The following is a 12,669-nucleotide window of genomic DNA, read 5'->3' on the forward strand; positions in this document are numbered from 1 at the left end:
TTGTGTCTGAATTGTGACTCTTCATTTAAAAAAACAAACTTGGAGCGCCATTGCCCAGTTCAGGAATTCTTACTCACTGGAAAGTGACAAGAGCATTTTAAAAGAGCAGCATTGGTGTCCGAAAATTAAATATAGATATTCCAGAGAGAGATTGAAGCAATTCTCTTACCTAGTGTGAGGAATAATTTTCCTGGGTATGGATAGTGTTACTTTAGCCAGCTAAGGAGAGCTCTAAGGTCCTTTCAATCCCTTCTTCCCACTCTGAGGTTAGAGTTGTATTTCCTCCATCACTCTCCCAGCCCTATGGCTGGGAGTAAGATGTAACACTTGGTGTATAAATTCTGGTCTCTTGCTTGATGGTGACTAGTGCTGTCAGGAGGCTCCTGGGTTAATGTCCTTTACAATTCTCAGTAGAAACTCTGTACTTCTACTGTTTGGTGCTTCCCATCTGAGGAACTTAAATACTCCTCAGTTATTAATAAACTACATCTCGCAAACACCCTGTCAACTACTGTTCTCATATTACTGATGAGGCACAGAAGAGTTAAGTGACATGCCTAAAGTCGTACAGAGAGCCTGTGGCAGAGCCAGGAATAAATCCTAGGTTTCTTGAATTCTAGTCCTGTGCTCTGACTAGCTAGCTGGGAACTTTAGTTAGCTGTTGATACACCATATTTGTAACTCAGATTGAAGATGGGGACGATTTAAGAAGCTGATTAAGAACAGACTCCAAAAAATTGATGTAAAGCTGCCTTGGTGCAAAAAATTAAAAGTAGCCCAGCTCTAAGAATAACATCAGAGATACTTCACTCTGTTTCTCAGCTTGTAGATTTGTTTTTTAAACTGCTGTGCTCATTTTTATAGTAATTCCTGCTGGAGGGAGGTCGGGCAAGGTAGCTCCAGAACTAATTTAAATGTAAAGTCTCTTTGCAGTCCATGTTGGAACTGTCATCTGCCAAAACCTAATTTAAGTATTTAACTCAAAATATAGTTTACAAAAATCTTAAACCAGCTCTGAACCTTTCTGTAGAGGGGTGGGCAGGAGTGCTCATTTTCTTGTCTCAGTGTGTATTTTTGGTGGGTGCAGCTGTTAGTCCATTGTCACCATAAATCTTCTGTTCCTCGTGGGGTTAATTTTTTTTCATGCACTCCATTTCTGTTAATTCCTGTGTGTGTATTTATGCACACGTGCACACACTTGTCTCTCTCCCAAGTTAGCAGCAAAGGTTACGTTGTGTGATACTCTATTCATGAGTCAGTAGGTACAGAAGTTACTGTTTTGTCATATTTTCCTTTCCCTTGCTCAAAAGATAAAGAACAATCATCTGAACCAAGCGATTCATGAGGAACGAGAGGCCATCATTGAGCTGCGAGTGCAACTTCGCCTGCTACAGATGCAGCGAGCAAAATCAGAGCAGCAGGTGCAGGAAGAAGACGAGCCAGAAAAGCGTGGGGGTGTTTCTCAACAGCAAAGAGACAGTGTCCTGGAGACAAAAGCAGCTAAAGAGCAGTCAAAGGCAGTCAAGGAGCTAGTCAAGCCATCGCCAAGCAAAGACAGGAAGGAAACTCCAATTTGATCAGGGTCCTTGGGTATTCATAAAATCAACTGGACTTAGCAAGGACTGTGCAACTTACTGTAATTCAGAGGCTAAAACTGCACAAATCTTTGCTGGCTGTGTACATTGTGTAAAGAATCTTGTCTTTTAAAACCCTTGAGATTTGTCTCCTTCACAATTGTGGATTCTGCCTATTAGGCTCAGGTTACTTTGGAGGACAAAGCAGTTAGAGGTTGGAGGGTGCAGAGGAGTTTTCCAGCTAGTGTCAGATTATTGGAGACCGATTTGCTTCAGGTGACTTTAGATAATTCAGTAATGGTTTTATTTTAAACCAGAGCAATTATTTGTTTTCATCAGAGCAAAATTGGGAGGTCTCTTCTTTCCAGTCAATAAAAAGCAAAAACCTATCCACAGACATTAATTATTTGCCTTGTGAATCTATTCATTCTCATTCACGGTCATTTCTGCTTATTTCTGGTCACTCTTGCTTGTGCCTTTGATACCTTTCTGATGCAGATTATATACAAAGGAGCTTTAAATTCTTTCCTGTTTGGCTAAAATGTCTGAGACTGCAGGAGATCATCATTACCTAACACATGCCCTAATAACATCCTCATTTTACAGTTGTAAAATGTATTAAAAATACATGTCAAATCTCACAGCTGTCCCTTTGTGGTGGAAGGTGTTCATCAAGAGCCAGTCAAGTCTTTTGGCAGTGTAGTGAACCCATTTGCTGGTTTGTAAACCAGTGATCCTCACCATCATACGTGTATAACATAGATGCTGTATTCACACCGCTAGTGCATCAGAGCAGCCTTTTCTTAGTACAGAGAAAGGGTCCATTTTCAAGTGTTTGGAACGCTCAGTTCAGTTCAAACTCAGCGACCGAAGCTTTAGCAGTTAAAGAGGATTGGTTAAGTTGTTTGCTTAGCTTAGAATAAGTTATCTTTGTCTAACCAAGCAATATATTGTTCCAGCTACAGAAATTTAAGCCATTCATGGTTTTCAGGTAAGTCTGATGAAAGATGCCCAGTGGAGGGAGCAGGGTTCAGCAATAGACATTTTTTTCTGTAGTAACAATAACTGTGACTTACTTTTGGCTCAGCTATTTAGTGCTATCAGCAATCAAAGGCCTTCATAAAAATCGGCATTGTCGGGCCATTTTTATGTTTCAGATGCACTCATTTATATATGTCAAATGAAATGATGGTCATGAGACTAGTCAATAAATATTCAACTCAAAAAATATTGAAAACAACTCCACAGAGTGCTCACAGCCTATCTTGTTTCTAGAATCTGGATATTTATTTTCAGCACCTGTTGGATGTGGGTGTATTCTTTCTTTATCTATTGCACTGTTGTGAATCATGGGCCATGATTTCATTTTGTATAAATAATGCTTTGATATGTTATAGAAAACAGCCTCATATTTTTTTTAAAATTTGGAGAACAGAATTTATGAAGATTGAGAATGTGGTTAGGTGGCAGTTGTAAACATGTAAAGCATTCTCCCTTGCCTGTCTGTTACATGCATTTTATGTACGCTAGCAATATTTAAACATTTTCTTTAAATTCACTCTAATTTCTATCAAATTGTCATAGATTTTTCTAATCAGTGTTCTTCAGACAAATCTCTTAATATTGATTAACTTTTATTTTGTTAGGACCATATTCATCAAGCTAATAAATTCAACAGCCATTTGAAAATAGTTTGTAATGTATCTACCTCGCAGTAAATGTCCATCTTTCGAAAGCAGCCTCGCTCACTTTGCATGCGCAACTACCTTCCATTGTGTGGGGGGTTTGTTTTGTAGCAAACCCGTCCCAATTAAACTGTGAAATCAGTTTTTTGGATTGCTCTCCTCTAGGGACAGTTATCCTGGCATTTCTATTATGAAACTCTGCTGAGGAAAAAAACTGGTTCAAAGCTAAAATTTAAGTCTCGTTTTAGATCTAATGAAAGGAAAGCAAAACAAATATTCAAAGGTCTGTGGTTTTCAAGACCCTAATTTTACTGCTGTAACTGAAAACGTGAACGAAAAGATTTACTTTTTGAAATGTGAATTCAGGCACTCGGTTCTGTTTCTCCTGCAGTTACCAAGCAGCTGCACCGCCTACACTGCTTTAGGTGTTTGGGTTGCCACCAGCCCCTGTAGCAATAGGACTGAACACAGGTCTTTGCAAGTAAGTTCCTCTCTTGTTTCTGTAATGTAATTTGGTTGATCCATCTTATGTTAAGAATTTTAGTTCTAAAAGTTTCTGGAAAAAAATTCAATTCTCTTGAAAAAATAATTAAAGCAGATTATGTCCATGTTGCTAATTCACAATAGACCCTTTTTTAATATAAATCTGAGGAGCGGAGCTACTGTGCTTGAGTTTTTGGTGTGTGGAGTTATGGATTCGATTCTTAGTAACACTGTTGATGGGTTTTTCATCCATCAGTTTATGTACAGACAGGATACACTAAGAGGCCACTTGTACTTTGTCTGAGGTCAAGTCAGTCTTAGTGAAAGCAGTGCTAGATCTAATACGTATCTTACACATGTAATGAGTTAGTGATCTCTTTGAAGGAGCCATTATACAGTTAAAAGAGCTGATTACTTTTAATTGGACAGTAAATATAACTATGAAAGTAATTTCAGTGATCTGATATTTTACACTACCCAGCTCACTTATAAGATGCCCTATAAGAAGAGCATCCCAAGGTGCCTTACAATAAAATTCAGCTGGAGGTATAATTAAAGGGAGTGTTGCCCCTAATCCTGAACTTCCCTGATCATCCAAGAAAATGCACTGAAGTTTGTCATTTAAAATAGAAAGGAAACCAGAGTATAAGGACCTAGCTGGCCTACTAAGTGGGAAACTTGGATAAACAACCACTCTAACAAATTAAAATGGACAAGTAGTAGCAGGAGGAGAGCTGGCATATAGAGTACATTACATCCATTTAATTTGCTTGCTATCATACTATGGCTATGGATCATACCTGACAGTATTGTTCAAATAAGGAATGCAATAGCATTATTGGACATTTATGCCCTGGCAGAATCAGCAGCCAAAATACCAGACCATGCAAATTTAAACCTCCTGAAACCAGACTTCATTTTGTTATGCCTTTGTGGGCCAGACTCAAACAATGCATGTAATAAATAGCTAGTCATAATTGACATGATGGTTTGAGCACCGATTGTATCAGTAATAATGGATCTGTTGTGTGTGTTGACTAGATTTAACATGGCCCATTGTTCTAATCTTATGAATATAAACATTTACACCAGTAACCTGTTTTGTAAATTCCTAATGCTAGCTCTAACTGAATATTGCAGAAGGGTGACACTTTCGGGCCACACCTAATTAACTATTCTTCAAATTCAGCTTAAAACCTTGTACCCACACCATGAAGTACTTTAGTTGACCGTACCAGCACATGCTTCTGTTGAATTACTCCATTTACAAGCCATTTCAAAATGAACTCTCAAAAGGCCAGCTAAACAGTCACACACCCCAGTGAGTAAAACTCTTTATAACCAAATTAAATTAATTGTGGGGAGAAAACCAATGTAAAGCAGCAGGCTGTTATGTGCATCTGAAGTGGGAAGTTTTGAAGGCTGTTACCATCCTATTTATTGAAATTCTGCAACTGTATCGAGCTATTTTAGACAACTATTTTAATGCAAATTAATCTTTTTCCAATAAAGTGTTTGTACCCTGAGAAGTAGCCGTTTGCAGTGAACTGTTGCCTACATGAAAGTTGCAGTTAGTGGTTTGTCAAATCTAGCAACAAGCGGCTGTTTTTATCAGTTCATGCCCCTGGCAGGACTCTGAAAAATGTCAGCCAGTGCTGACTTCAATCTTTTAGCGATGGCTCTGCAAGACCCAGATAGCCCAAGGGCTAGATTACCTAAGAAACTTGTGTGGTGATGCTAAGCTTCACTATGCCTCACTTCTAGGTGCCTAGAAAATTGTTTATCCACAGTGGATGGTGCAAGATTAGGCCAGAGAGAGCACACAAGCATGAGAATGACTGGAGGGTGTTAGAACACACAGCTGACTTTTCAAATTATTTATCCACTATGAGATAGGGGAGGCCCATGTGAGGATAGCCCAGGAGATCGGGCACATGCCTGCAACATAGCAAATCCATTTTCCCCCCCGCCCCCTCAGGTGGAATAGATACATGAAGTGGGGAAGCTCCCAAATTCCCATTGAGGTACCCTAAGCCCTGGGCTAAAAGGAGAATGGTTTCCCCACTGCAGCCATTTTGTGCACATTTGTCTATAGGGGCCTGATCTGGTAGGTGAGGTTGGAGCACACCGAGCAAGTCAGGCCCTGCAGGTGCCTTAAGTACAGGCACACGTAGCTTCTCTGTGCATTGCTCTGGCCTTAGACACCAGGATGCCTGGTGTGTGCCAAGAGGCAGTATCACAGGTGCAATTGGGAACTCAAAGTGCTAAGTGATGTCCACTGCCTACAAGGTGTGGGTCACTGAATTGCCGTGGGGCTGATTCTGAGATTGAGGTGCCTAATTGCCATTTTAAGTCCTTTTCTGAGTTTAAATCACTCCTATGCATAGCTGATGCTGTTCCTTCATTAACATCAAAAAGTAGTTCATTGTTGGCCCCGTAGCTCAATTTCCATCTCCGCTGGGATGACTCTGCAAGTAGAAAGCTGTCTAACTCTTACCCCTGCAACTTCTTCCTGGTCTTCTGACAGTCAAGCTGGCTTCTCTCCACCATCCAAGTCTAATGATGCCACAGGAGCCTCCAGCTATTTGTGCAGGTGCCAAGGGTGTAATTGGTCTTGTGGAATGCTGACTAGGGCTCTTACCTGCCTGCGAGGGAACACACCCAGACTGATTGCAATGGAGGTTGCAGAATCCACCCCAACCGAAGGCACAATCCCTGTATGGGGCAGGGTGGGAGCAGCTAGGATCCCTCTCTATCAATCTGGCTGAGTGAGTGGCCTAAAGAGCTGCCCCAGGGCCAGAAGCAGGGCTCAGGCAGGCCTTGTATAAGGCCAAGCAGCTGTTGTGGCAGAGGAGGAACATTCTCCCACCTGAGAGGCAGAAGTGGCTAAGACCCCACTCCCAAACCGCCCCAGGGATTTTCTTCTGCGGGGGCTCTGAACCAGGGCAACGGGCCCTTGGGTAGAGTTGGATCCCCACCACCACCCTCTGCATGCAGGGCTGGAGGAATGCCCTGAAGAGCCACATTAGAGAAGGAAGAAGCCTCCCCCCAGCTAGGGAAAGGAACTGAGCTCTCCTTTTCAGCCCTGTACCTGTTTCAGGATGTTAAAAAGACATTTCGTTTCAATAAATGACAGGCTGCAGTGAGGACACCAGTTCAGCCCACTGAGCATGCTTGGCTGATGACAAGACACAGGGTCAGTGACTGGCCTTGGCTCTGCAGCCTGAGCCTGTGCGCTGATGTTGGAGGGACAGGCTGCTGTGGTCATAATTGCCTTAGCTCCTGGGGAGAATTTAATAAATAGGTGGGAAAAGGCATCCAGGGTCATAAGCAGCCACACATGGAGAGCAGGGCTTGATAGGATGACCCACCCCTGAGGAATGGCAGGAGGGGAGAAGAAAGCCTATGGGGCAATTGCTTATCTTGGGTTCTGGCAAAGGAGGGGGAGGCTGGTCTTTGTCTCTCCCTCTTCCCTTAAAAGGGGCAAGTTTGTGCTCCCATGGTGGAGAGGCAATCAGCAGGAGAACAGAGCTTTGCCTGGAAAAAGATAAGGCCCTTCCAGCAAATGATCCAGCTAAACGCTCCAGCACTGGGCAACAACAGCTGCTGCTGCATCCACTTCAGTTACCTGCCAAATGCATCCTCCTTTCACCAGCCACGAAACAGCAGGGAAGCTCTAGGCCCAGGAAAGCTGCATTCCCCCCTGACTAAGGCTGTGTGTCTGTCACAGATTCAGTGACCTCCGCAGCAGTCCCTGCAGGGGCAGTCTTAGGCCACCAGGCCACCCCCACAGCAGCAGTTTGGGTGTGGAAGGGGGCTCAGCCCTGAGGCTTGGGTGTAGGGCAGCACTTACCTCAGGAGAAACTCCCTGGAAGTGACCAGCAGCATGTCCCTGCAGCTCACATGCAAAGGGGCCAGGGGGCTTTGGGTTCCCGGCCAATGGGAGCTGTGGAGCCAGCACCAGTGGCATGGGCAGCACACGGAGCCCCCCAGCCGTCCCTGCCCTTAGGAGCTGCAGGGATGTACAGGCCAAGTCTGGGGAGCTATGCGCAGAGCCTGCCAGCCCCACCAACCCTCCTCCCCCAGCACCAGCGGAGGTCCTGGGCCACACACCACCACACTCTTTCCCCCCCCACCTCAGCACCCGCAGCCCTCTGGCCCAAGCTTTAGTTAGGGGTACCTAGTAGAAGTCATGGACAGGGCACAGGCTGTGAATTTTTGTTTACTGCTCATGACCTGTCCATGACTTTTACTAAAAATACACAACTGAAATGTAGACTTACTCACAACCAGGGGAGCTAGCAGGTTAGCAGGGGAGAGGGAGTTGCACACTCCTGCTTACTTTAACCCAGTGGTACAGGAACAGGGAGAGTCAGGGGGCCATGGCTCCCACTTTTCACCAGGGAAGACCCCATCCCCTGCCCCACCAGGCCCATAGTTGGTAGAGCCCAAACAGTGGTGGGAGCTGCTTATCCCTGCCCCACATGCTCTCCACCCAGGGGAGGTGGAGGGTCTGCATGGCAACTCCCACTGGGGGATGGAGAACTCCTGTAGAGAAGACTAACCATGCCTTATGCAGTCAGCTGCAGATGCACTCCTCCGCTGTACATGATGAAGTCTTTCGTACAGAATCTGGCCTGAGACCAGCAAGGATATGGCTGAAGCCCAGAATTAAATAGCTCGGCCTAAGCTACCCTCTGTATTGCAGTACGAAAAGTCAGGATCTAAAACAATTGGCTCTTTAACAATCTACTGAAAGCTGAGTTGCGACACAAAGGAAGGGGAAGGAGAACACCATCCTTACTCACCTGGCTGGAAGAAAAGCAATCGTTGCCAGATCACCAGTAGCAGAGAAAACTAGGTCAGGTGCTAATCTTTACTACACAAAATGATGAACTGTTGTACTAAGAGCCTTGATCAGCTTATAAATAATCACTGAGATGACAAAGGTTCAGAGAAAATAAACCAAACTTTCTATTATCTGTAGGCTGCAGTAACAAAGAGGACCAAAAAAAGAAGGACTCGGTTTGCCTCCCATGTCTGTACCTGTAATGGGTTGGAGAGGAAGTCCCAAGGGGTTTTCTGGGACTTGTATAGCTCATCTTAGGGAATCTACATTTCTGCTTTGCAAATAGGTTATATCAAAAGGAAATGAGATTTTAGTAGAAACCTCCACTTCTTCATTGAGCAGCCTCTGCCTATTCTCACTTGTGGGACCAAGGTAGCTGCACTGCGAGCCACTGATTCTTCTGATGAGCAGCATCTGTCAAACCTGTCACCCCCCGCTTCATTCCAGGCTGCAGGCTTTAAAAAAGAAGAGTGGCTCCAACCCCAGCTCACCTCCCTTCTGATAGCTGAAGCAGCATCGAGTCTGGATTCTATGCAGTATCCTACAACTCAGTCTCACGGCCCTGTGAAGTCTGGGGGCTGCCACATGGGGTCGAGGTCCGCGGGCAGCTTCAGGGCTGCCGGGGAGCCCTACAGTGTTGAGGTCTGGGCTGCTGTGCGGCCAGGTTCAGGGTCAGGGCTGCCGGCCAGCCCCACCCTGCCACCCAGCCCCTCACCCAGGGCTCCACTCCTGTGGAGGAGTCTCTGGCCAGGAGATGCTGGACATAGAGGTCTGTGGGGAGAAAGGGGGGGGGGGGGGCGCTGTGGTTCTAAACCTGTGGCCCAGGTAACATATTGTAGGCCATATATACGACTCACAATGATAAAAGAGGTTGAGAACCACTGCTCTACAGCTTCAGGATCAGGGGGCCATCTCGCCCCTGTCGGTAGAGGTGGGTGGCTTTACAGGTTTGGTTGACTATTAGTCTGGCAATGCGTAAGCCCAGCATCAACTCTGGAGATCAGCCTCCAGGAAAAAACGGTTACTCACCTTCTCATAAAACTGTTGTTCTTCGAGATGTGGTGTTCATGTCCATTCCAAGCAGGTGTGTGCACGCTGCATGCACAACAGCTAGATGATTTCCCCCCACGCAGTATTCTTAGGGTCAGTCTGGGTGCGCCCTGGAGTCGTGCATTCATGGTGCCCAATACAGGGCCCTGCCGACCCGCCACCCCTCAGTTCCTTCTTGCCTGCTACTCCGACCGAGGAGGAGGAGGGTGGGTATTGAAATGGACATGAGCAACACATCTCAAAGAACAGTTACGAGAAGGTGAGTAACCGTTTTTTCTTCGAGTGCTTTAGGGCAGGGCTACTCAAAGTAGTGGTCCGCGGAACCATCGGCTACCAGTCTGCGTGCACACTGGAAAAAAAAAAAAGCCAGTCCCCCACATCAGATAACTTGAGAAGCACTGCTTTAGGGTGTCAAAAATCGGGACGGGGGTGGAGTGTAATAGGTGCCTATATAAGAAAAAGACCCAAAAATCGAGAGTGTTCCTATAAAATCAGGACATCTGGTCACCCTACAGTGCTTGTTCATGTCAATTCCAATCAGGTGACTCACAAGTTCAAGTTCATCCACTGACTGGAGTACTGCTCGGCCGAAAGCCGCATCATCTTTGGCCTGCTGGGTGATCGCATAGCGCGTGGAGAGAATGTGTATGGAGGACCATGTCGCTGCTCTGCAGATTTCCTTGGTAGGCACCTATGTCAGGAACGCCGTTGAAGAGGCCTGAGCCCTGGTGGAGTGCGCAGTGATCGAAGGAGCAGGCACCCTTGCCAAGTTGTAGCACTCCCAAATGCATGACGAGATACATTGAAAGGAGACCGGAAGACCTTTCATTCTGTCCGCCACGGCCATGAATAACTGGATGGACTTTCAGAATGGTTTCATTCTCTCGATGTAGAAGGCTAGTGCTCTGCAGACATGCAATGAGTGAAGTCTTTGCTCCCTGCCACTCAAGTACAGCTTAGGGTAGAATACAGGGAGGAATATGTCCTGGTTGATGTGAAACTGGGAGACAACCTTTGGGAGAAAAGCTGAGTGAGTCCTGAGCTGAAGTTTGTCCTTATGGAACACACTGTAAGGGGGCTCTGATGTTAGGGTGTCTGAGCCCGAGGACTGGTGCGGTCTTTTTCTGCTGCTTCTATTCCTCCTCTGAGGAGCATCCTGCCAGTTATGTGGTTGGTAGAACCGTGAGGAAGGCTGTGGCTCAAAGTGCCTGTGCTGAGTTGCAGGAGTGTGGAGGCCCAAGGACTTGAGGGCCACCCGCAAGTCCTTTAGACTGTGGAGTCCTTTATCTGTTTTGTTGGAAAAGAGGTCCGAACGCTCAAAGGGAAGGTCCTGAATGGTCTGTTGGATCTCGTGGGGAAGACCCGAGACCTGCAACTAGGAACAACTCCTCATTGCCACCCCTGTGGCCATTGCACAGGAGGCAGCATCTGCCTTGTCCAATACAGCCTGTAGGGAAGCTCGTGAAATTAGTTTCCCTTTCTCCACCAGTGCAGAGAACTCCACATGGGGAGTCCTGCGTCAGCTGCAAACTTGGCCATCACACCACAGGTATTATACAAGTATCTGCTCATGATGGCCTGCTGGTTCAATATGTGGAGCTGCAGACCCCCGGTGGAGTAGACCTTCCTCACAAATAGGTCTTTTACCTAAACAAATAGTTTTTTTACCATCCCTATTTTTAGGGGAGGGCCCCTGGTAGCCCTGGCGCTCACACTGATTAGCTGCATCAACCACCGGGGAATCGGAGGGGTGGGTGGGTATATAAGTGTTCATATGCCCTTGAGGGGACAAAGTACCGTCTTTCATTTCTCTTGGACATAGGGGGCAAAGAGGCCGGGGTCTACCAGACGGTCTTTGTGGTCTCAGCACAGTAGGGTCGGCGTCCTCTACCACCACCTCTGCCTGGATCCCCAGGTTCTGGGCCACCCGTCACAGCAGCTGTTGTAGGACCCTGTTGTCTTCCAAGGCCGGGGCTGTCCATGTCCCTGCCATGGTCTCATCTGGGGAGGAAAGTCCTGGCAATGAGCCCTGCTCACTCCCCTCAGCATCCATGGGGTCACGAGGCACCCATTATTGCTGTGCCGCCACATCAGCAGCCTGCGGTGCCAGGGCTGCCGGAACCGAGATCATGGGTGCCGAGGTAGTCAGTGCCGAGGTTGCTGATGCCAGCAGTGCCGAGGTCACCGCTGCAGTCGCCAGCACCGCAGGCGAAGGGAGGGGCGTTGGTGGCACCGCTGCTGACAGTGCCTGCGGAGGAACGAAGGACGCCGACGATACCAATGCAGATCTGGGCCTCGACCCCTGGTTCTGTCCCTGGCTCCGATGATATGCCCAGGGTGTCCAGAAGGGCCACGAAGTTGGGGGTTGCCACTGCAGTGGCCACGGCGCCGGCAGTCCAGTCATATTCTAATACCCATGAATAGCCATTACATTGGTTGTACCTTGGAAAAAGGACAATCAAAGTGTTGAAATGCAGCAGTGAACTCACAGAATAAGTAAAATCTTGTGAGTATCAAGGAAGCTTGATCAGTGCCAATGGTTCCATCAAGGATGAAGTTAAAAGGAGACATGTTTTAACTACATATGCTGCACAGAAGTTGTTAAAATTATGGACTAAAAAGCATTATGTTTGGTACCAAAGTGAAAATTTAGCAAACGAGTGTACTAACAGTGTGTCTCTACAGTCTGGAAGTAGTTTCACTGAAACAGGTGGCTGGAGACAGTAGGGATGAGCTATTTGGAAGATGGCAGGTGTAAAGTAGAATGATTTTAAGACAAATGATGTTAAAACGAGTGGTGTGAGATATCAGGGTGTAGAACTGGCTGCAATCAAAAAAGATTACAATGGTGGAGTACGGTAGAAAACAAAAACAGATGACAGGATGCCAAAGAAAATAATGCAAACGCAACCAAGGTCAGACAGACCTAGAGGCTGACCATCAACTAGATGGCAGGACATCATATGCAGAGACATAACCAAACTGGGCTTAATGGAGGAACAAGCTGTGGACAGGAATGGATGGCAAT

General features: G+C 46.3%; 1 protein-coding gene across 4 annotated transcripts in view; it reads left to right on the forward strand.

Moving 5' to 3' along the window:
* The window catches only part of RALBP1 (ralA binding protein 1), a 64,942-nt gene extending 59,718 nt beyond the window's left edge, over positions 1 to 5,224 (forward strand). For all 4 annotated transcript variants that reach the window (XM_074944640.1, XM_074944639.1, XM_074944642.1 and 1 more), the window contains one exon: positions 1,311 to 5,224. In XM_074944640.1, the coding sequence (XP_074800741.1) occupies positions 1,311 to 1,577 (267 nt within the window). In that variant the 3' untranslated portion in view covers positions 1,578 to 5,224. The remainder of the gene's footprint in view (positions 1 to 1,310) is intronic.
* Positions 5,225 to 12,669: the final 7,445 nt, after the last annotated feature.

Source organism: Natator depressus, chromosome 2, assembly GCF_965152275.1.
Source record: "Natator depressus isolate rNatDep1 chromosome 2, rNatDep2.hap1, whole genome shotgun sequence".
Lineage (NCBI taxonomy): Eukaryota > Metazoa > Chordata > Testudines > Cheloniidae > Natator > Natator depressus.